This window comes from Mesoplodon densirostris, chromosome 5, assembly GCF_025265405.1.
Source record: "Mesoplodon densirostris isolate mMesDen1 chromosome 5, mMesDen1 primary haplotype, whole genome shotgun sequence".
Taxonomy (NCBI): Eukaryota; Metazoa; Chordata; class Mammalia; order Artiodactyla; family Ziphiidae; genus Mesoplodon; species Mesoplodon densirostris.
The window spans coordinates 114522934-114546848 of record NC_082665.1 but is presented as its reverse complement, the minus strand read 5'-3'; the positions used below and the strand labels follow the sequence as shown (position 1 = coordinate 114546848).

General features: G+C 40.9%; 1 protein-coding gene across 2 annotated transcripts; it reads right to left on the bottom strand.

Moving 5' to 3' along the window:
* Positions 1–1992: 1992 nt before the first annotated feature.
* PLAAT1 (phospholipase A and acyltransferase 1) lies at positions 1993–23721 on the bottom strand. 2 transcript variants are annotated; one of them, XM_060100133.1, is made up of 6 exons: positions 23656–23721; positions 22967–23091; positions 17279–17412; positions 16647–16785; positions 12138–12406; positions 1993–2143 (listed from the first exon to the last, which is right to left on the bottom strand). In XM_060100133.1, the coding sequence occupies exons 2-6, from the start codon at positions 22968–22970 to the stop codon at positions 2042–2044; spliced, it is 648 nt and encodes a 215-aa protein (XP_059956116.1). In that variant the 5' UTR covers positions 22971–23091; positions 23656–23721; the 3' UTR covers positions 1993–2041. The 2 variants fall into 2 exon arrangements, with proteins under 2 accessions (XP_059956116.1, XP_059956117.1); XM_060100134.1 differs by lacking the exon at positions 23656–23721 and adding an exon at positions 23242–23370.
* Between the last annotated feature and the right edge of the window lie 194 nt (positions 23722–23915).

Below are 23915 nucleotides of genomic sequence, written 5' to 3'. Positions count from 1 at the left end.
GGACATGATAAAGTTGGACTCTACACTAGACTTCATTAAAAATACACTCAGAGAAAGGTTAAGTAGTCTTGGGAAAAATGTTTAACGAAAGCACAATGAACATGGCCACATATCAAATGATCACCTATAGGAAAAACAAACCAAACAGCCTTAAGCGGCCCATCACCAAGAGTGGTCACTTTTTAAGAAGACTGATTGCTAACTTTGTGAGCTTACCTCTAAGGCTGAAAACTGCTAGAGACTTGAACACTACCTGTGAAAAATGAATCCATGAATTTAAGTTAAAAGCACACTTGTGACTTTTCAGTATTACTCAGTATTGCTAGGACTGCCTTCTGGAGTAGACATGTTCAGAGTCCTCTAGAAGGGTTTGACCTGAGGATCCTCAGGATGTCCTCTGTGTTGCCAATTCCATTCCCTCACCCATAGGCCAGTGTGGAAATTTCGCCACACCCCAGTCTCCTGTTTAGGGCTAAGATTTGTCCTCTGCAGTTATCTTTATTAAAAAGTAAGCACACCCAGGGAGACAGAACACATTAAGCTGCTGCCAATCTCACTCTGATTAGACAATACTAGGAAAGAGCCTTTTTTTTTCTTTTATAATTTTACTATTGAGAGTAGGACATAAAAGGAATACGAAACTGAGTTTAGAATAAAAATGCAGGGATAATTTTGTATCATGCTATCAGGTAGGAGACACACCTCCCAGAAGAACAGGGGAGGAAGAGAGTTTGGGGGTTTATCTGCAAACAGAAATGGTGCCATAAGAAAGGGAAGGGATTAGTCAGGGAACAGGAAGAGAGACAGGGTCTCTACTTGCCCTGATGGTAGCATATGGTCCCTTCTGTTATCATTATTCTTAACCCTGCAATTAGATTGTAAAGTATTTCTGGCCTGGGAGTAAAATCTAAATCAGTTTAATAGGTCCAAGACTTTCACTGAGTCGTCTGCTTAGTTACTTTATCTACCATATTCCTGATTCCCTCATTCCACCCCGAACCCCCTAAATTTACTTAACCTTTTCCTTTATTTAATGCTATACTTTTAATGATGGCACAAAAAGGATGTCATTAGCTGGCAGTGTTGTTTGTAGGGTAATGTTATAATATCTGATATAATCCCAGGGTATAGAGACCTGCATCCACTCCTCCCCACCTGCTGCAGATAAGAATTCCACTGGAAAGGTATTAAAAAGTAGTGTGTTTCATTCAACACATAATCAATAAAATGCAAGAGTAAAATCATGACACTCCTTGACATAGTAAAAGCCTTAAAAAGTAACACAGGATATTGTTTTCTAAATACGGCACCTTAAACCTACATTTAATGATCTCTTGCTAAGGTTAAGAGGGTCAAATTCTTGAAATACTTCAAAGTCCAAAGGGAATGATGGAGCTTTGTAGAAGTAACAGCCCACTCCAGCTTCTCACATATTCCTTACAAATGAGTTGCTTCCAGGGAAATCACTGGATCTGAAACACTGGAGCCGAGAGTTCCTTCTCCCATTCACCCCCTGCCCCCATCTACACAGGAGCAAGGAGATGGGTGTCCACCCTCATATGGTTTATTAATCAAAAGTTCTTCAAGCTGCCTAACCAAATGCTGAATTTCCAAAATTCTTTTCTCACCAGAAAAGGAATATGAATTTTGATGTCAACCCCAAAATTTGGGGCTCTTAACATTTTTTTTCAAAATTACATATAAAAGTTTCTTTATCCCTCTGGCAAATACAAAATAGTTACCCTCAGGGGAAAGGAAAACAATATTTATAGAAGATAAATGATGATGTGATATTAAGATCCTCTGCTGGCTCACTCAAAAGGCTACTGCTTCTTACTCAAGCTGCCGCAGGAAATCTATGCTAGTAGGGAGAAAAATTTCCATGGCTCATTGATGAGACAATACCAGTAAGCAATTTATTAAAGAGCCTGCCATCCATCACTGGAATTTGGAACAATAATGATACGTTGAAAATAAGTATTCATCCCAAGTTTCTTTTCCTCCTCACAAATTCCTTCAGCTCCAATATCTCTTCAGTAAATTAATAGTATTTTGCTCTTAGTCTTTTTGGAAACAAGCCAAGGAAAGAGAAGGCACCAGCGGCAGCTGTCACAAACCCAATGGTACTTATTGCTCGGTTGGCCTATAAGGAAACAGGAAACAAACAAAAAACACATCTTATTCTAAAAGCATCTCAGTGTCCTAAACCCCAGCTTTAGCTTGTTTCCTAAACTGAAGACCCATTTTAATGTACAATGGATGAAATTAAAACTCAATGCAAAATTAAAATTCTGTATGCAGATGAAATAAATTTATAATTATTATAATTATGGCAAAGATAGAAATACACATAGGTAGAGATTCCTCATATTTTTATAGCTTCTGAGAGTTTACAAACTCATTATGCCACAATTCCTAATAATTGTCATAGCACCCCTGGAAGGTAGCATTACTCCTGTTTTGTAAAACTTGAGAACTTAAAAGTGATTTGCCCGAGGGAGGGTGTACCACCAGGATGTTTAGATATAGTTTAGCCTTGAACCATGTGTTCTCCCCCTATGAAACCCCTACCCCCTAAACACACACTGGTTTGGTTGATTCTATATCAAGGTGAATATCCTGTGTGTGTGTGTGTGTGTGTGTGTGTGTATTGGTTGAGGGGTGTAGACATGATAAGAAAGTGGGAGCACTCATTCAAGAAGTCTATTAAAAAGATGACAGCATTTGGATGCACCCGTGTGTGTGTGTGTGTGTGTGTGTGTGTGTGTGTATGTTCCCTGACTTAATGTCTGTTAGGAAAATAATTCAGGGATGTGACTTGAGCTAAATACCTATAGGCTCTTATTTGGTAGATACACTTTCTATTCTGATAAACAAACTTCAAGAGAAGTCAATACTGGTGTTAACTATCATGTCAAAAAGTAATTTCTCATGTAGACACACGAAAACAAACCACTCTCAAGCTCAATTGTCCATAAAGGAGCTCAGACATTTATATCTTTAAGGGTATTAATCATCATCATGATGATGGGACTGATGAATATTCATGGTTTCATGGCACTCAACTAATATCGCCTTCCATCTGCAGTGCAATTTTATGACCCAAAGGTCACATTCAGATACTTCAGAGTCATCAGGTATTCTGAAAACAACAGTTATTCTCTGGCAGTTAAGAATCGGGCTTTCAAATAAAGCAAAACATTTTTCCTAAATTACTCTGGAGACCAGCCCCAATGCTGGAAAGTGTGACCCAGCTCACACTGGAGCATGCCCTCTGTCTAACCCACAGCCCTCCACCACGGAGCCTGCCACCGCCATATGCCACATAATGTTCCCTCCCTAACTGTGGGTTCCCTATGGGGAACAGGCAGCATGGGTTCTAGCCAGGACAGAAGCACAATGGCAAGAGTATTCACTTCATTACATCATCCTGTGGTCTGTAGGGACGAGGCCTATAATTATAACTCCCTGCTCTGTTACCATCCCCAGTTGCCAAAGAGAATGACACTGGCAAACAACTGAAAAATCCCATTTTAGTGTACAATTCTAATTTAATGTATTTGGTTGGTTGGTTATTTCTTTTATTTGTAATTTTTAATTAGTTGCTACCTAAGTTGCTTCCCAGGAGAGAGTGAGAATTCGCTATAGTATAGAGCTCCCCACATAGCTCATGGGGAGCAAAAAGGGTCTGGGAGGTACAAGATACCAGACAAAATTCCAAAGAGGGGCAGAATCAATAATCAGACAGGGAGTAAGGATTATAAACCAAGCCCAAACCTCATGCAATTCCAGGCAGATGCTGAGATTCCAAGGAGGGCTGATACAGGAAAATATGGCAGGCAATGCAAAAACAGGAAGGTGTAATTGGTGTCTTTAAACAGAGATACCAAATGGCAGCAGAGGACAGCCCTGGGAAAATGGCAGGATCCTGTGGGTGGGGTGGCCCCAGCCCTAACTCATTGGGTATCTTTCAGCCACTAGAAACATAACATGTGAGAGAAATCCCATAAATCTAAGAGAACTGGGGAGGGGACAGACAACTTAATCCTAACTCAAAGTCCCCTGAGATTGCACAGGCAAGATACAATTATAATAAAGCCACTTCCAGCATGCAGTTTCCCAAATCCCAAACATTTATTTTTTTCAAGTTGCATTCTAAATGGAAAAATCACATGTAATTTGGACAATCCCTTAGAGTTATGTGTAACTGGATCTGACCTGCAAGATTATAAAATCCCAGGATTTTTGTGGTGAAACAGCATGAACAAGAGCTTTTACTTCATGGCTGATTTAGGATTGTAAGATCACCAAATCCTATCCTGCACACTTCATCCTTTACAGGGCTTTCAGGGTTGGGGGGGGCATGGTAAACACCCCATTCTGAGGATCTATATATACATGCCCAATGAAATGTTAGCTATAACTGAAGCAGCTGGGTCCAGACATCAGTTTAGCTGGGTCACAGATGACTGTAGGGGTTATCAAAATCCCTCTTCCCCCAAAACTCTAAGGTTGCAGTGGTATGCAAAGAAACACAGGCAGGGCGTACTGTCTGTCAGCTTGTCCAGGCCCATTCAAGGGTGCTGCTATCTTCCACAAAGATAGACACATTTTAATAACTTGTTTAGACTCAAACAGTGACAAATGTTGATTTTAGGAATTTGTAAAAATAAGGAAAAGACAAGCCACAGGCTGGAAGAAAACACTGGTGAAAGGCATATTTGATAAAAGATTGTTTTCCAAAATATGCTAAGAACTCTTAAAACTCAACAATATGAAAACAAGCAAGCAACCTAATTAAAATTGGGCTAAAGATCTCAAGAGACACATCACTAAATGTGATATGCAGATAGCAAATAATACATGAAAAGATGTCCAACATCATACATATTTAAGGAATTGTAAATTAAAACAATGAAGATACAACCATGTACCTATCAGAATGGCTAACCTCCAAAACGCTGACAGTGCCAAATGCTAAAGATTTGGAGCAACAGGAGCTCTCGTTCATTGCTGGTGGGAATTCAAAATGGTACAGCCACTTTGGAAGACAGCTGGGCAGTTTCTTACGAAACTAAACATACTCTTACCGTATGATCCAACAATCATAATACTTGGTGTTTATCCAAATGAGTCAAAAATTTACATCCACAAAAAACCTACACGCAAGTATTTCCAGCAGCATTTTTTTCATAATTACCAAAATTGGGAAGCAGCCAAGATGTCCTTCAGTAGGTGAGTGGAAAAATAAACTGTGGTGCATCCAGACAAGGGAATATTATTCAGCGATAAAAAGAAATAAGCAACCAAACCATGAAAAGACATGGAAGAATTTTAAGTGCATATTGCTTAGTATGATTTCAACTATATGACATTCTGGGAAAGATAAATTACAGGGCAGTTAAAAAAAATCAGTGGTTGCCAGAGATTTAGAGAAAGAGGGAATGATTAAGCAGAGTATACAGGATGTCATTACACAGTTGTCAAAACCAACAGAATTTACAACAAAAAGAGTGAACCCTTATGTTAACTATTTTAGGGGAAGAAAATATTTTCCTTTACCCATAACAAGTTCTCAGCTGAGGCTCTGTAATAAGAGGAAAGCAAACAGAAGTTTATTAACATGTATATCTCATATACTCATGGGAGAAATTCAGGGAAGAGTAACTCAAAGAGAGAGAACAAACAAAACACAATGTTAGTAAAAGGAAAGGAATCATAAAGATCAGAGCAGAAATAAATGAAATAGAAACAAAGAAAACAATAGCAAAGATCAATAAAACTAAAAGCTGGTTCTTTGAGAAGATAAACAAAATTGTAAACCTTTAGCCAGACTCATCAAGAAAAAGAGGAAGAGGACTCAAATCAATAAAACTAGAAATGAAAAAGGAGAAGTTACAATGGACACCACAGAAATACAAAGCATCATAAGAGACTACTACAAGCAAAACTATGCTAATAAAATGGGCGACCTGGAAGAAATGGACACATTCTTAGAAAGGTATAACCTTCCAAGACTGAACCAGGAAGAAATAGAAAATATGAACAGACAAATCACAAGTAATGAAATTGAAACTGTGAGTGAAGATCTTCCAACAAACAAAAGTCCAGGACCAGATGGCTTCACAGGTGAATTCTATAAAACATTTAGAGAAGAGCTAACACCCATCCTTCTCAAACTTTTCCAAAAAATCGCAGAGGAAGGATCACTCCCACACTCATTCTACAAGGTCACCATCACCCTGATACCAAAACCAAAGATAATACAAAAAAAGAAAATTACAGACCAATATCACTGATGAATACAGATGTAAAAATCCCCAACAAAATACTAGCAAACAGAATCTAACAACACATTCAAAGAAGCATACACTATGATCAAGTGGGACTTATCCCAGGGATGCAAGGATTCTTCAATATACCCAAACCATTCTTTTTATCGCTGAAACCATTCACCACATTAACAAATTGAAGGAGAAAAACCATATGATCATCTCAATAGATGCAGAAAAATCTTTCAACAAAATTCAACACCCATTTATGATAAAAACTCTCCAGAAAGTGGGCATAGAGGGAACCTACCCCAACATAATAAAGGCCATATACGACAAACCCACAGCAAACATCATTCTCAATGGTGAAAAACTGAAAGCATTTCCTCTAAGATCAGGAACAAGACAAGGATGTCCACTCTCGCCACTATTATTCAACATAGTTTTGGAAGTCCTAGCCATGGCAATCAGAGAAGAAAAGAAATAAAAGGATTACAAATTGGAAAAGAAGAAGTAAAATCATCACTGTTTGCAGATGACATGATACTACACATAGAGAATCCTAAAGATGACACCAGAAAACTACTAGAGCTAATCAATGAATTTGGTAAAGTAGCAGGATACAAAATGAAAGCACAGAAATCTCTTGCATTCCTATACACTAACAACAAAAGATCAGAAAGAGAAGTGAAGGAAACAATCCCATTCACCATTGCAACAAAAAGAATAAAATAACTAGGAATAAACCTATCTAAGGAGGTAAAATACCTGTACTCAGAAAACTATAAGACACTGATGAAAGAAATCAAAGATGACACAAACAGGGGCTTCCCTGGTGGCGCAGTGGTTGAGAATCTGCCTGCCAATGCAGGTGACACGGGTTCGAGCCCTGGTCTGGGAAGATCCCATATGCCGCGGAGCAACTAGGCCCATGAGCCACAACTACTAAGCCTGTGCATCTGGAGCCTGTGCTCCACAACAAGAGAGGCCATGACAGTGAGAGGCCCGCACACCACGATGAAGACTGGTCCCCACTCGCCACAGCTAGAGAAAGCCCAAGCACAGAGACGAAGACCCAACACAGCCAAAAATAAAAATAAATAAATAAATAAATAAATAAAGGATGACACAAACAGATGGAAAGATATACCATGTTCTTGGATTGGAAGAATCAGTATTGTGAAAATGACTGTACTATCCAAAGCAATCTACAGATTCAATGCAATCCCTATCAAATTACCAATGGCATTTTTTACAGAACTGGAACAAAAAATCTAAAATTTGTATGGAGACACAAAAGACCCCGAATAGCCAAAGCAATCTTGTGGGAAAAAAACGGAGCTGGAGGAATCAGACTCCCTGACTTCAGCCTACACTACAAACTACAGTAATCAAGACAATATGGTACTGGCACAAAACCAGAAATATAGATCAATGGAAAAGGATAAGCCCAGAGATAAACCCACGCACCTATGGTCAACTAATCTATGACAAAGACGGCAAGGATATACAATGGAGGAAAGACAGCCTCTTCAATAAGTGGTGCTGGGAAAACTGGACAGCTACATGTAAAAGAATGAAATTAAAACACTCCCTAACACGATACACAAAAATAAACTCAAAATGGATGAAAGACCTAAATGTAAGACCGGACACTATAAAACTCTTAGAGGAAAACATAGGAAGAACACTCTTTGACATAAATCACAGCAAGATCTTTTTTGACCCACCTCCTAGAGAAATGGAAATAAAAACAAAAATAAACAAATGGGACCTAATGAAACTTAAAAGCTTTTGCACAGCAAAGGAAACCATAAACAGGATGAAAAGACAACCCTCAAAATGGGAGAAAATATTTGCAAGCGAATCAACTGACAAAGGATTAAACTCCAAAATATATAAACAGTTCATTCAGCTCAATATTAAAAAAACGAACAACCCAATCAAAAATGGGCAGAAGATCTAAACAGACATCTCTCCTAAGAAGACATACAGATGGCCAAGTGGCACATGAAAAGCTGCTCAACATCACTAATTATTAGAGACATGCAAATCAAAACTACAATGAGGGGCTTCCCTGGTGGTGCAGTGGTTGAGAGTCCGCCTGCCGATGCAGGGGACACGGGTTTGTGCCCCGGTCCAGGAGGATCCCACATGCCGCAGAGCGGTTGGGCCTGTGGGTCATGGCCGCTGAGCCTGAGCGTCTGGAGCCTGTGCTCCGCAATGGGAGAGGCCGCAACAGTGAGAGGCCTGCGTACCACACACACACACACACAAAATCTACAGTGAGGTATCACCTCACACTGGTTAGAATGGGCATCATCAGAAAATCTACAAACAACAAATGCTAGAGAGGGTGTGGAGAAAAGGGAGCCCTCTTGCACTGTTGGTGGGAATGTAAATTGATACAGCTACTTTGGAGGACGGTATGTAGGTTCCCTAAAAAACTAAAAATAGAATTACTATATGACCCAGCACTCCCACTACTGGGCATATACCCAGAGAAAAACATAATTCAAAAAGACACATGCATCCCAGTGTTTATTGCAGCACTATTTACAATAGCTAGGTCACGGAATCAACCTAAATGCCCACTGACAGACAAATGGATAAAGAAGATGTGGTACATATATACAGTGGAATATTAGCCATAAAAAGGAACGAAATTGGGTCATTTGTAGAGATGTGGATGGACCTAGAGACTGTCATACAGAGTGAAATAAGTCAGAAAGAGAAAAACAAATATCATATATGAACACATATATGTGGAATCTAGAAAAAAGGTACAGATTAACTGGTTTGCAATGCAGAAATAGAGACACAGACGTAGAGAACAAATGTATGGACGCCAAGGGAGGAAAGTGGCAGGGCGTGGTGGTGGTGGGATGAATTGGCAGATTGGGATTGACATATATACACTAATATGTGTAAAATACATAACTAACAACCTGCTGTATAAAAATAAATAAACAAAATAAGAAACAAAGAATTCAGGCTTATATAGCATCTTCAACAAAGAACAATAAATTTGTAGAGAAATGACAGGACACAAGAAAGTGGTTCGCCTTCCAAGGGCAACAGTCTGTGGGAAGGTAAACATACAGGAAACTAATGGTAAACAGAGGTTTGTGAGTAGTTTGTTATGTAGATACCTCTAGTGCCCTCTCTAGGCTGATAAGGGTCTTACATTAACCACTGGTTGTCCCTGATGATTAACTTTTGTCCTTCCTGGTAGAGTGGGGAGGAGGAACACCTTTGAAAATTTATGTCCTGCTTTTAGGCAAATAGGGGGAGGGCAGAGAGCTTTTCTGGCATCCGCTTCTACTCAGTTGGCTCTCAATTGCTCAAAATAATCCTTATGCCAAAGTGACATTTTTGGGGGTGGCATATTCTGGTTTTCTTCACTATGGACTCTGGTTGATAAGGATGTACCAATGTTGGTTCATCTTTTATAACAAATATACCACACTGCTGTAGGATGTTGACAGTGGGGAAGGATACATATATGTGTGTGGGAGGGGGAATATGTGGGAACTCTATACTTTCAGCTCAATTTTGCTGTGAATTTTAAACTACTCTAAAAAGTAAAGTCCATTAATTTTTCAAAAAATACAGAAAAGTACAAAGAAGAAAAAGATGGGGCCACAGTCCTTCCACCTTTCTAACCTTTTAATGTATTTATAGTTTTTAAAATTGGGGGAAATACACAGCCATTTCCCAAGGATACTGTTCTATGCTCAAGACCCCTAAGCCTTAAAGGGACCCTGAAAAATAAATCTAATATTAGTTATTATTAGTACTAACACTATTAATTATTGATAGTAATAAAAATAACAATTCGAGTGCTGTAGTTTGTTAGATCAACAGAATTTTACTGAAGAGTGTCAACAAAGATCTATAAAATTGCTAAAATACTGAAATTAAAAGTAGTCTGTGAAAGTACACTTTTTATTGGGATGAATAATATGTAATGGAGTATGCTAAGAGACTTTACAAATCTCTTACAATCTATAAAACAGCCTCGCTTTATAGATTAGGAAACTGATAAACAATGTGTCCAAAGTCATCCAGCTATGAAGTGGTGAAGATGGGGCTCTAGCTCAGATCAGCAGAATTCCAAAGCTTAGGTGTGTCCTTAAGGCTGTCACTACACCATCTTCATCAGAACCTGCTAAAGAACAGTTCTGGGCTTCCCTGGTGGCGCAGTGGTTGAGAGTCCGCCTGCCGATGCAGGGGACGTGGGTTCGTGCCCCGGTCCAGGAGGATCCCACATGCCGCGGAGCGGCTGGGCCCGTGAGCCATGGCCGCTGAGCCTGCGCGTCCGGAGCCTCTGCTCTGCAACGGGAGAGGCCACAGCAGTGGGAGGCCCGCGTACCGCAAAAAAAAAAAAAAAAAAAAAAAAAAAAGAACAGTTCTATTAGTTGTTAAAAAAATGGTTACTTTTTCATGGGTCTTGATCTGGGTATGAAAGGCGGAAAGATGATAGATTACAAGTGAGAGTCAAAGCAAAAAGATGGTTCTAATTCCTTTTGATTTAGCCACATTAAAAAAAAATACTGATCGAGTGCAGTGGACAACTTTGTCATTAACAAACTTTATTTCTTAGCTATACCACTACTTTTCAATGCAAAGGTGAGCTGAAACTTGTGTGCATGTCCTCTGTGTTTTGGATCAGAAGCAATTTATTGCTACATGTGAATAGAACATTCATTATGGTAATGTACTTCCTAATAAAAATGAATTTCCAATTAAATTATTTCTTAATAAAAACAAATGTATCCTTTCATTATGTTCCATCTCCCATTTTCCCAAGCTTTCGTGAGCAGAATTGTAACTTCATTCCTCAGAATAGACATTTATATAACAGATCCACCATTTAAAGATACTGGAAACCTTTATATATTCATTTTCTCACACCACTTTAATAAATCTTTAGGTTAAAACATCAATGATGGAATTGGATTGGTGGGAAGATAGGTAGGGAAAGGCCATGCTTTTAGTGAGGAAGCTAACATACTACCGAATAGTGATGGTAAATAACAAAACTATAAGCTACTTCCTCTGATGGGGGAAGTCCCCCACCAGGGACTTCCCTGGTGGCACAGTGGATAGGACTCCGAGCTCCCAATGCAGGGGGCCCGGGTTCAATCCCTGGTCAGGGAACTAGATCCCACATGTATTCTGCAACTAAGAGTTTGCATACCACAACTAAGGAGCCCTGGAGCCGCAACTAAGGAGCCTGCCTGCAGCAACTAAGACCCAGCACAACCAAAAAATAAATAAATAATTTTTAAAAAGTCCATTAATCCACTGAAAATCATCCAAAAGCTCAATGAATCAAAGGATCTCCTCAAAAGCACAACATTTATTTGAAACTAGCATTGCAAGGAAACAGAAGACATTTACAAAGCCACCAAGCTATGGCATCAGTTAGCCTCTTTCAGCTAATGGAAAAGAATCTCACTATTACCATCTATGTTTTCGGCAAATGAACTCCCACTCAAAAATGTCAGCATTCTTTTCAGCATATTTTTTTCAGTATATAAAGTTACTGATTTAATTGCTGTATGGTGGGGTAATGGGAAAAAACTGAAGGACAGAGGGCAATAAGAATGACAGGAAGCTATGGTCTTGACTCTGCTTCAAGTCCCTTCTCACCCAAAGTCATGATACGAATGTTCTAGTCTCAGTGTGGTCATGAACTTGCTGCATGACCTTGGGCAACTCGATTCCCTCCTTTGTCCTTCAGTGTTCTCATATTTTCTTGTTCTTTTCCACTTGTTTGAGGCCTGAAAACTTGATCATAGTCAGTAGCTATGATTTTCCCAATGTAAGAAACTTCCATTTCTCCCAGAGAAAACTCACCTGCTCTGAAACTCCTTCTCCATAGCGGAGCAAAGTCACAAAATGCTCACAGTTGTTGACAAATAAGTCATACTCCACCTCCTGTCCAGCAACAAACTCTGACCGTTGTATGACTTCTTCCACGGGGAGTGGTGGGTATGTTTCATCGTATTTATTGTTTATTCTGTATGTGTCATTTCCCACAACATCCTTCAAAAGCTGCATCTTCACCAGGGCCTTTCTGCTGAATACAGACTTGGCGCTTGTAAACAATGCAGAAATGTCATCGTCTATAAGGAGAATTCTGGTTAGCAAGATATAGCGACCCAGCCCAGTGAACTCCACTGCCATCCTAACTTATCCTCAAACTGGAAACCATTTAATCTTACTAACAGTAAACCCTCATTCTCTAATTTATCACTAACACTTGTTCAATACTCTATGAGTGAGAATATAAGAAAACCTTTTGAAAATGTATATCTACCTATCTTTTTGAAAATTTATAGAACAAATTAGGTGTGAAAACTCTACCTATTTTTGAGGAATAAGTTCTCTATCAATTGGTATTATTATTAGGGATCTTGGCATATGTTTCTAACAAAGTACAGATAAGATCATTGCCCCCTTTTTCTATGATGCAGTCTATTTTTCAGCATTTGAACCCTTCCAAACTAATACCATTGGGCTTAGCAGTAGTGCATTATGATTAGTGCTCTTGTCCTGCATCTAAGCAGCACTCCTTACACCCAGCTCTGTTTTTACACTTGTTCTTTTACATTACGCGGGCTTCTCACTGTTGTGGCCTCTCCTGTTGCGGAGCACAGGCTCCGGACACGGAGGCTCAGCAGCCATGGCTCACGGGCCTAGCCGCTCCGAGGCATGTGGGATCTTCCCGGACCGGGGCATGAACCCATGTCCCCTGCATCGGCAGGAGGACTCTCAACCACTGCACCACCAGGGAAGCCCCCTACACTTGTTCTTTCAATTAGGCTTCACTTTGAAACCTTCAGGGGACCCCAGTCTTCTGAGGGGTCAGTTGGGGTCAGGCTGGGGCTCTGCCTTTGTTTTACTAGTTCCTTTAACCAAGAAACTAAGTCCTAAAACTAAACCTAATGTAGTAGGCACTGTCCACTCTATGTGGCCCCTAGATGTGCCTTACCCACCTGTCACAATGCCCCATGCCCTACCACTCCATCTTACTGCTCTATTAGTAAGCATTGGTCTAGACTGCCTGAAACCTCTGTATCCTGGCATGCCGTTGTCAGCATCTGAGGCATCTGATTCCTTAGTGTTCAGCTTTAACACCAGGCCCTAGGCCCTCTCCATCTGCCCAAGACTGCTACGTTTGGCCATTGTTCAAGTAAACCATGAGATGAAGGGTCTCTGTATAACCAGTGTTATGACACTTTTCCTTTCAGTAATGACTAAAAGCAAACTTTTTCCACTCCTCTTTTCTTTTTTTTTTTTTTTTTGCGGTACGCAGGCCTCTCACTGTCGTGGCCTCTCCCGTTGCGGAGCACAGGCTCCGGACGCGCAGGCTCAGCGGCCATGGCCCACGGGCCCAGCCGCTCCACAGCACGTGGGATCTTCCCGGACCGGGGCACAAACCCGCGCCCCCTGCATCAGCAGGCGGACTCTCAACCACTGCGCCACCAGGGAAGCCCTCCACTCCTCTTTTTTTTTTTTTTCTCTCCTACAAAACCCTTTTCATTGGAGCAGCATTTCCAGTTAATTATCTTACACATTAAAAGTTCTTACACATTACAAGTTCATAGGACACATATATCCTAGTTAGAATCATTTTAAATTTTTTTTTGACTAGTTTGATGCAATCAATTTACTGATGAGAAAATCAAAGCTTGGAGAGATAAACTGGCTTGTGGAACATCCCACAAGTAGTTAACAGAAACAGGCATTTAACTTCAGTCTACAGGATCAAAGCTCAGTGCTTGAACCACATTAAGATGGAGCTTAAGATGGGAAAAAAGAAAACAGCACAAAAACCTCATATTATTTTCCAAATGTGAAAACTGCAGAGATAAATTAAAGAATTGCTTAGCATTAATTATTAGACTCTACAGAATGAATGGCTCTGTATCGTAACTGTCATTTTATTTGCCGTTTCCACTCCCAATATTCTAGAACAAGAGGCAAATGGCTCAAAATCTTGCAAAAATCACTATATTAACAGTTCTCAGAAGCTCTCAAGATAGTAAGACTTAGGCCTATAAACACTTCTTTATAAAGGTATCTTGAGAAAAAATATTCTAGGCTATTTGTTATTTGCATACATTTTTTTCTTAATCATTTGTGCTCATTTCTAAACCTGTAGAAAATACAGAAAAATACAGCATAAACACATAAATAAATATAAACCACCTATTATCCTGCCACTCAGAAATAACTATTATTATTATTTTGATGTATTTGTACTGTCTTTTATTATCACTTGTATATGTGTTGTATATGTTTGCATTAACATGTATGTGTGTATATAGGATTTCTTTGTAAACCAGGTACCATATTACACAATGAACTTTTAATCTGGAGTTTTCCAATAGCTATCATACAAGATCATCTTTCATGCAATTAAAGATGTCCAGAAATGATTTTTAGCTATTAAAGTATTATTGTTTTAGTCTACTGAGCACCCCATCTTACAACTGCTTCTTCCTTTCTGGAAAAGACTCTTTCTAGGCCAGTCATACTATCCTATTCCTAGACACAGTGATGGTTCAGTGATAGACATGGGACCCACACCAGACAATTAGAGTCATTCTCCATAATTTTTCTAACTGCAATGGGCAGGGAGAAACTCTCTCCTGTGGGTCACAAGCCTGTAAGGATGAGAGCCTAAGGATGCTTATGGTCATCAGTTCAGCTGCTTAGACATAGTCTGGGATAATGAAGACAATATACAGAAAAAGAATGCAGATGTGGGATGGAGAATTTTGATAGCGTTCAAGCCCCTAGATCTGGGCATCCCTGAGGCCAGCACCGTCTCTACTCTTTCTGTAGTTTCCTTCACTGAAGCAATGAATTTGCCTTTTTGTTTAAGTGAATTTGAATTTGATTTATGTTACTTGCAACTAAAAAATTCTGCCAGGGCTTCCCTGGTGGCGCAGTGGTTGAGAGTCCGCCTGCCGATGCAGGGGACACGGGTTCGTGCCCCGGTCCGGGAATATCCCACATGCTGTGGAGCGGCTGGGCCCGTGAGCCATGGCTGCTGAGCCTGCATGTCTGGAGCCTGTGCTCCTCAACGGGAGAGGCCACAACAGTGAGAGGCCCACGTACCGCAAAAAAAAAAAAAAAATTCTGCCAAACACAGATACCTAATATCTTGTGGCTAAATCATAATTCACTTAACTATTCCCTTGCTGGCTGTTGATCCATTCTGTTTTTTAAACCATTATAAATGAGATAGAAGTGAACATTCTCATATGTAAATATTAAATTAGTATCTCTAAAAGTATTTCCCAAGAATAGATTCATAGAGGTAAAATTACAGGGTCAGAGCATATGAACTCCTTTAAGACTCTTAGCACATATTGTTAAATTGTTTTTACGAACAATTTTATCAACTTATATTTCTGTCAACAGTATCCTTGTGTTCATTTCATTATACCTTTATCAACAGATTATCATTTTTTTTAATTTTGCTAATGTGAGAGGCATAAAATCTGTCATTTTATTTTATAATTCCTAGATGACTGAAAAGCTGAAAACTTTAAAAATGTGTATTGGATTTTTGTCTCCTACAGACTGTTCACAATCTTTTACCCATTTGTTTGTTGGGATTTGGGTGTTTGCTGCTGTTCCCTCAGCTTAAGGAACTCTTTCCCCAAATATCACGTGCTGGGTTTCTTCACCTCTTTCAAGTTGTGTCTCAAATGTTACTTTCTCATGAGATTTTCCTGACCAGCTAATTTAAAACTGCAGCAGCCACAACTCCCCGGCACTTCCTATCCTGCTTCTCTGATTTTCTCCATTATCACTTATCTCTAATCTAACATTACTTTCTGTATTTTGTGCATGCTCCCTCTCTCAGGCTCGCTCTCTCCCTCTCTCGCTCTCTCCCTCTCTCCCTCTCTCTCTGTCTCTGTCTCCCTCTCTCTCTCCATTAGAATGTAAGCTCCACTGTGTAGGGACTGGCTTATGTATCCCCAGAATTTAGAATAGCCTTTGTCACATACTGGAAAATCTATAAATAGATGTTGAATGAATTGAAATAATCTATTTGTATTGCGACTCTTGTCATGTTTGTGGCAAATATTTTCCCCAGCTGATTATTTACTTTTTAACTGTGTTTTTTTAATCCAGAGGTTTAAAATTTTAATGTTAACTGGCTTTTGTGATTTTTTTCAATGCCACTTTAGTCTTAGAAGGTCCTTCTACAAACCTAGGTCAGTTGGATTTATCTACTTTCTACATTTTATTTCTAGTCTGTTTTATTTTATGATTTTGTTCATGATTCCTTTTTGTAACAAGAAAACTAAAAAGCTCCCAGGAGCTTCTGGAAACAAACCTTACCTAGAGGTGCTATGTTGATAACATACCCATCACCCAAGTACAGTGCCCAGTGTTGATAGCCAGGACGAAACACTTCAATCAAGTCACCTGGCTGAGGGTTGCCAGGATAGTTCAAACTAAAGCAATCATTAAACGCCATCTGCAATGACAGACACAAAGAAGATCTAGCTGATATGACTTGGCAAAAGAAAAATCAGTTCAAGTCTTCTATAGAAACATGGCAATACAGAATTTATTGGGATTGCATTCCTTATTAAATACTTAGATTCACACCACTGTCCTTTTCTTTCAATGATTCCTACACGAAATTATGTGTGCACACATGGACAAGTGGAGAAAGGATTTTTCTACTATTGCTTAAATTTCTATAGCAATGTTTCTCATACTGATTAACCCCAGGGCTCCTTTATTATAATAAGCATTTCATGATAATATCTGTTTTACTATGTAAATGTTTAGTTCATGACTACACAAATAATATAATAAAGCACTTAGCATGAAAAAGTCAGGATTCAGAAGCAGAAGATCAGAAGTCTTTCAGCCTTTCATATAGCGACTTAGTAAAATCAAAAAGAGGTCTGGGTGTTCACTAACATTCTGTGCAAAAATATACTTTATCCTGCAAAACTTACTCTGTTCGTTAAGCGGACACAAGTTCCAGGCTCAGATGAGTGACCAGTCAGATATTCAGGCATACTGTAGGGCACAGGACCTTTCTTCCTTGTGCTGAACTGTGCTCTGCAGACCCAGGCACACTGGCCTCCACCTGAAACCATATACAAGTCCCTGTGTCCCTGTCCTTTGAAGAAAAAGGCTTTTGCTTTAGTCTCCCAGCCTCCCCCTGAGTCTTAAAAGGCTGGCTCAAGAGTTAATGATTAAGAAAGGTGAAGAGGTAGAAAAAAAGAATCGTTGTTGGGTGGGGAAACTGGTAACAATTTAGACTATAAATTAGCCAGATAGCAGAGTCACCGAACTTCCAGTTCCCTGAAATATATAGATAAATATCTGACACACATTCCTAAGTTGTTTTTACAGAAAGCAGAACCCTATCAGGTGAAAACTACTGACTTCAAGCACATAACCCAGACTGGTTGAAACCAGAAGACTAATGATGCTTGAAACTTCACCTTGATGCCAACCAAGCCGAGAATTGAGCACAAGCTGATCACACACCCTGTGGCCCCTCCCTCACCTTGCCTTTAAAAACCCTTCCCTGAAAGCCATTGGGGAGTTCAGAACTTTTGAACATGAGCTGCCCATTCTTCTTGCTTGGCACCCTGCAATAAATTCTATACTTTCCTTCACCACAACCCAGTGTCAGCAGGTTGGCTTTGTTGCATGTCAGGCAAGGGGACCCAAATCCAGCTTCGATAACACACCCACTAAATATCAGTAAATGTCCTTTGTCATGATGACAACCACAAACACCCCGACAGATTTCCACCACTCCCCAACTGCCCCACTTACTGTCTGATTCCCCAAACAGTGCAAGGTGGTTGATGCAGAAGGGGGACAACTTAGAAGGTTGGGGAGTTCATCATATTAATGAGTATGTCTGAAAATTCACAGCTTGGTGAATTTTTTTCCTTTTAAGTCAGTACTTTTCAGAAAGAACATATAAGTCTCTGATGGTTGATTTTTGTGGAACATTACATTTTCTATGTACAGCATCCAAGTAGAATGACTCAGTAAGAGGAAGTTATGTACATTCATTGATAATCAAAAGGAGATTTCATGCTACATCCATGTTGAATATCTAATTGACAACAGAGTATTCCTCTGCATCTCTCACTCCAGTGTAGATACATATACTCATTTACAAAATAAACCCAAGTGCCAGAAAGGGAAACTTCCAAATCATCTAAATTATGATTATAATAGCATAGGCAAAGAGCTTGGGGATACAGACTATCATTTTCCTGGCACACTAAAAGTCTTTTTTACAACAATTAATATTGGAAGGGTGTTTCCCCAAGTATTTGTATGCCATCTGTTGAAAACTTCAGTCATCATACTGTCACAGAAATGAGGCCAAATGCAAGCTGTCCATCTGTTGAAAAATAACTATTAAAACAACTTTATGGAAACATTTAAGTCTAACCACCCTCTCAAATATATTTGAGTCTTATTAATATGGCAGTTCACAATTTGGCCACATGGGCACTAAAAGGAAAAACAGATACTATACTGATATAAACAAACACATTTCCCATGAAAAGGAATCAGCAAGCACACACAGCTGCCTGTTAGCATTCAGGGACCTAGCCAAGCTTACAATAATAACCACCATTTGAACAGAAAGTACTTTGTAGTGTAACGTTTTTTTCAAGTGCACTATTCAATTAGCCCTAATTCATTTTTTAAAAATCTACCATGATTTGAGTTTATTATGTTATTATCCCATTTTACAGCTAAAAAGTGATATTAGCAAATGCCAACCTTTTAAAAATACTCCCTGAAACACCTGTATTATAAAACATGGAGGGAAAAATAACTAGCCTAGGTATGAGAGACATGAGCTCTTGTTTCAGGTCTTCTCCATGCTAGTTCTGTCACTTTGGGACTTAAATGTAAAATATAAAATTATAAAACATAGAGGGAAAAATACATAGGAGAAAATCCTCAGGATCTAGGGTAAACAAAGAGTTCTTAGACTTGACACCAAAAGTACTATTCGTAAAAGGAAAAACTGACAAACTGGATGTCCTCAAAATTCAAAACTTTTGCAGCACAAAAGACCCTATTAAAAGGACAAAAAGACAAGCTACAGAGCAGGAGAAAATTTTTGAAAACTACATATCCAAGAAAGGACCAATATCAGGAACATACAAAGAACTCTCAAAACTTAACAATTAAGAAGCAAAGAATACAATTAAAACTTGAGCAAAAGACACAATGACACGTTTTATCAAAGAAGAGCCGCAGATGTCAAGCCATGTTAAACATCACTGGCCATTAGGGGTATTTAGATTAAAACCATGATAGCACTACATACCTATCACAATAGCTAAATTAAAAAACTGTGACCAGAGAAAACGCTGGCAAGAATGTGGAGTCACTGGATCACTCATTCACTGTTGTGGATAATATAAAATGTTGCAGTTACTCAAAGCAGTCTGGAAATTCCTTTAAAAACTTAACTTGGTCTTCCCTGGTGGTGCAGTGGTTGAGAGTCCGCCTGCCAATGCAGGGGACACAGGCTCATGCCCCGGTCCGGGAGGATCCCACATGCCGCGGACGGCTGGGCCCGTGAGCCATGGCTGCTGAGCCTGCACGTCCGGAGCCTGTGCTCCGCAACGGGAGAGGTCACAGCGGTGAGAGGCCCACGTACCGCAAAAAAAAAAAAAAAAAAGAAAACTTAACTTGTAACTAAACTATGGTTCAGCAATTGCACTCCTAGGCATTTATCCCAGAGACTGAAGACATTAAAGACTTATATTCGCACAAAAACCTGTACACGAATGTTTATAGCATAATAGCCCAAAACTGGAAACAACCCAGATGACCTTCCATGGGTGAACAGTAAACAATTTGTGGTACACCCATACCATGGAACACTACTCCTAAGGAATAAAAAAGAACAAACTATTAATAAATGCAACAACACAACCAAGGATGAATCTCTAGAGAGAGAACTGTGCTGAGTGAAAAAAGCCAGTGACATGACATGTTATATATATGATTCCATCTATACATTTTGACATGACCTAATTATAGAAACAGAGAACTAATAATGGTTGCCAGGGGTTAAGGAAGTGGTAAGAAGGAAGTGGGTGTGGCTCTAAAAAGGCAACATATGAAAGGTGCTAGAGGTGGTGGAATGCTCTGCCTCTCCATGCGGTCCATGTCAATAACCTGCTTGTGATACTACAGTGTGGTTTTGTAAGATGTTACCACTGGGGAAAACCCGGCAAAGGTACAAGGGATCTCTCTGTATTATTTCTTACAACTGTATGTGAATCTACAATTACTTCAAAATAAAAATCTTTAATAAAAAAAAAAGTTCAATGTATTTTTTTTTCCTACAGAGCATAGAAGAGGATCAACATGGGGAAGTTACAATGAGGCAACTTTTAGCTGTATACGAGGAGAATTTCTCTTTTACTGAAAGTGATCCAACAATGGAATGGAGCACCTTGTACAGATATCAGTCTCTGTCACTGGGAATGTTTAAACACAGTCACGGTTGATAAAAATAAGATTTCCATGGTGGGCGGTGGCACTGGTAAGGTGAGGAGGGCCTTCCAAGGTCCCTTTCATGTCTAGTGTTCATCTCATTCTATTTCCCAGAAACTGTGCAATCCTCAAATCAACAGCACAAAGTAGATATAATTATTTCCCCCGTTTTAAATATGAGGAACCTGACGTTCACAGCAGTTCAGGGACTCATCCAAAGTTACACAGTGGGAAAGGGCAGAACGCACATCTGGACTCAGATTAGCCTACATCCAAGGTCAGGCTCCTCATCCTTAAATGCTTGTCCCCATGTGCACTATACCTCCTCCCTTGCTGACCTTTCTGCAGCCCTTCTTGCACTCTGTGAGACTGGGTAACAGTTGTGAGCTGATGATTACAATCACCTTTTTACAGATGAGGAAACTGAGACTCAGATGAATTAAGTATCAGAACTAAAAGTCACACAGGTAGTAACTGACAGAACTAGAATTCAATCCCAGGTCTGTCTGCTTATTCCAGACTGCATGCTCCTTCCTTACTCCACTGATTAACATCACTAGCCAAAGGAATTGCTACTCAACAATATTTCATCTTTTCCCCCTTCTCAAATATTCATTAGATAGAGAAGCTGCAAAAGCATACAGAATGTATATTTCATAAGACAACACAGGAAGTTTTTAAACACTCATATGTGGAACCAGTGAGTAACAGGAAGTGGAGCCTTGGGGAACCCCTGCTCTTCTGCAGGGGAGGTGTCAAGATGAGAAGCTTCTAGAAGCATTTAGAAGGTTCCCAGACTCATACCTTAGGGAAATGGCTAAAACCTGTCTGCTCGGGTAATTTGATTTACATGGACATCTCCCCATTCCATTCAAGTGCAAGTGTGCTATGTAGTGCTTCATGAACATGATAATACAGAACCAATTAAAGATACATTTTTAAGTCCTCTGCTGAAATCTCTGTGTGTCACCTTTAAGGTAATAGTACTTCATTTTAACAGTTCATCTGCACATAATTGTTTGACTAGTTTATAATAAAGAGTGTCTGTAATCTTCGTACAAGAAACTTCCTGTTTCATGCCAAAACAAGCTTCCTTGTTTATAGCTCCTTGTTGGTCCCCCGGGATGCATCAAAAGGAATAACAGCCCCCTGCACAGATAGGGACAGGCTGATTAACTGCTGCTTGTGTCCTTGGGGCCACCTGTGTTACAAGAATACTAAGAGCACTTTTTCACAAACTACTCCCTAGGATGCTATTGGCAGTCTGAAACATGAGCACGGGCTATCCCTACAGTCCAACAGTCTCCCAATTCAGTTTGGACCATTTCCCACTAAAGCTGCATTTTTCATCCATAGCCCTGCCACACTGAGATGGCTCCATGAAGCCCTGTGCTCCCAGAACGGCTACTTTGCAGACCCTCAGAGCTGCCAGTATCCTTGCTCCCACATCCTCTCCCTACAGCTGAGGGTTCCAACTCCCAGCCACATGAAGCATCCTCAGCCATTGCCCTCTCATTCCTCGCTTGGAATCCCTCCGTGGATCCCCCTGTCGACTCCGAATCTCGCTCCCTCTGTAATCTTGGACTCCTTATTCATCCCTACATTCTAGGCAAACCAAACCATTATTCCTCACTCTCACCTGGAGTTATGTGGCTAATACCGAAACTTCTACCTGGAATGCGCTGCCCATTTCCAAATGACCCAGTCTTTTTTTTTTTTTTCCCAGATGACCCACTCTTAAGGATCCAGATCAGATGTCACCTCCTCCCCAAGGTCCACCTCCTCTCAGCCACAAGGGACGTCTCCTTCCGAGCTACCACTACTCCTTTATCTCTCTAACACCCATTGCGTTTGCTACACCTGCGTGAGTTACTGATGTCTGGGGAATTTTCTCTTCTGCTCCATGTGGAGGGCTGGCTCCTGTTTATCTCTACACCTGCAGTTTGCTGCAGAGTGCCTGTCACAAATAACTGCCCAGGGAATGTTTAATAAATGAAGGAACGAGGATCCCGAGCCCAGGGAGGAGAGCGGCTGGGCTTTTCCAGCACATAAATTACATTAATAGTCCTGAACGCCAAAGTGATATCACCATTCATAGTTCCAAAACCTAATATATTATAATAATAAATACTTATTATTCATACTCATTTCAGTGAGGACAGTGGATAGAAGGCCTTAGTAAGCAAGACGAGGTCCAGTCCTGGTTCTGCCACTTGATAGCTGTGTCACACGGGAAAGCGAGTCTCTCCCCATGGGCTCTGTTCTCCCACTTGCAAGAAAAGAAAAAGGGGGGGCGGGGGGTGAGGGACATAAGTTAAATGAGAAGCTCTCTACTGTCCCCTGGGGCTCTCTCGTCTGAGAGTCGGTTCAGCAAGGCTGTCGGGGTCCTAGAGGTCCTCCCTCCCCCTCCCCAGCACACCTCACTCTGAAGCCTGGGTTGTTCTCCCCACCGGTGTTAGCGGCGAGGGTCCTGGGGTCGCGCCGGCCACGCCGCTGCTGCCCCTCCAGCTACAGGCCGGGGCTCCACTCCATCTGCGCCCGGTGGAGGGCACGGCGGCAGCGGCGTCCTGCCGGTAACCGAGGCCGGTCTCCGGCGCCAACGCCACCCCGCCTCGGGGAGAGGCCTCGGCGCTCCGACGCTGCCGCGCACGCTCGCTGCTCCTGCCGCCCGGGCCTGCCTGCGCCACCGCCTGGGGACCCTCCGCCCGCCCGCCCGCCTCCGTCCCCTCCGCACCCCTGGGAGTACCGACACCACACCTGCTCTCCGCCCGCACACACACACACACACACACAAACCCAGCCGCCGAAGCGCAGCCGCAGCGCGGTAACTAACCGAGGACACCCTGCCCCGCCACTGGGACGTTCCTGCATCAAACTTTCCCGGTACCAAGGGCTGGTCTTGGCACGGCGGTTGTACCGTTAACTTGTCTGGTTGAGCCCAGAAATGTTCGTGAGCATGAATACACATTGCGTCCACTAGGAGCGCGCCCCTCCTCACTCTACACAAATTCCTCTGAGGCGGCAGAAAGGATCCTGGTCCCTGTGCCCCAAGAAAGCATCTCAGTCTAAGCTACGGTGGGAGGAGGGAGTGGC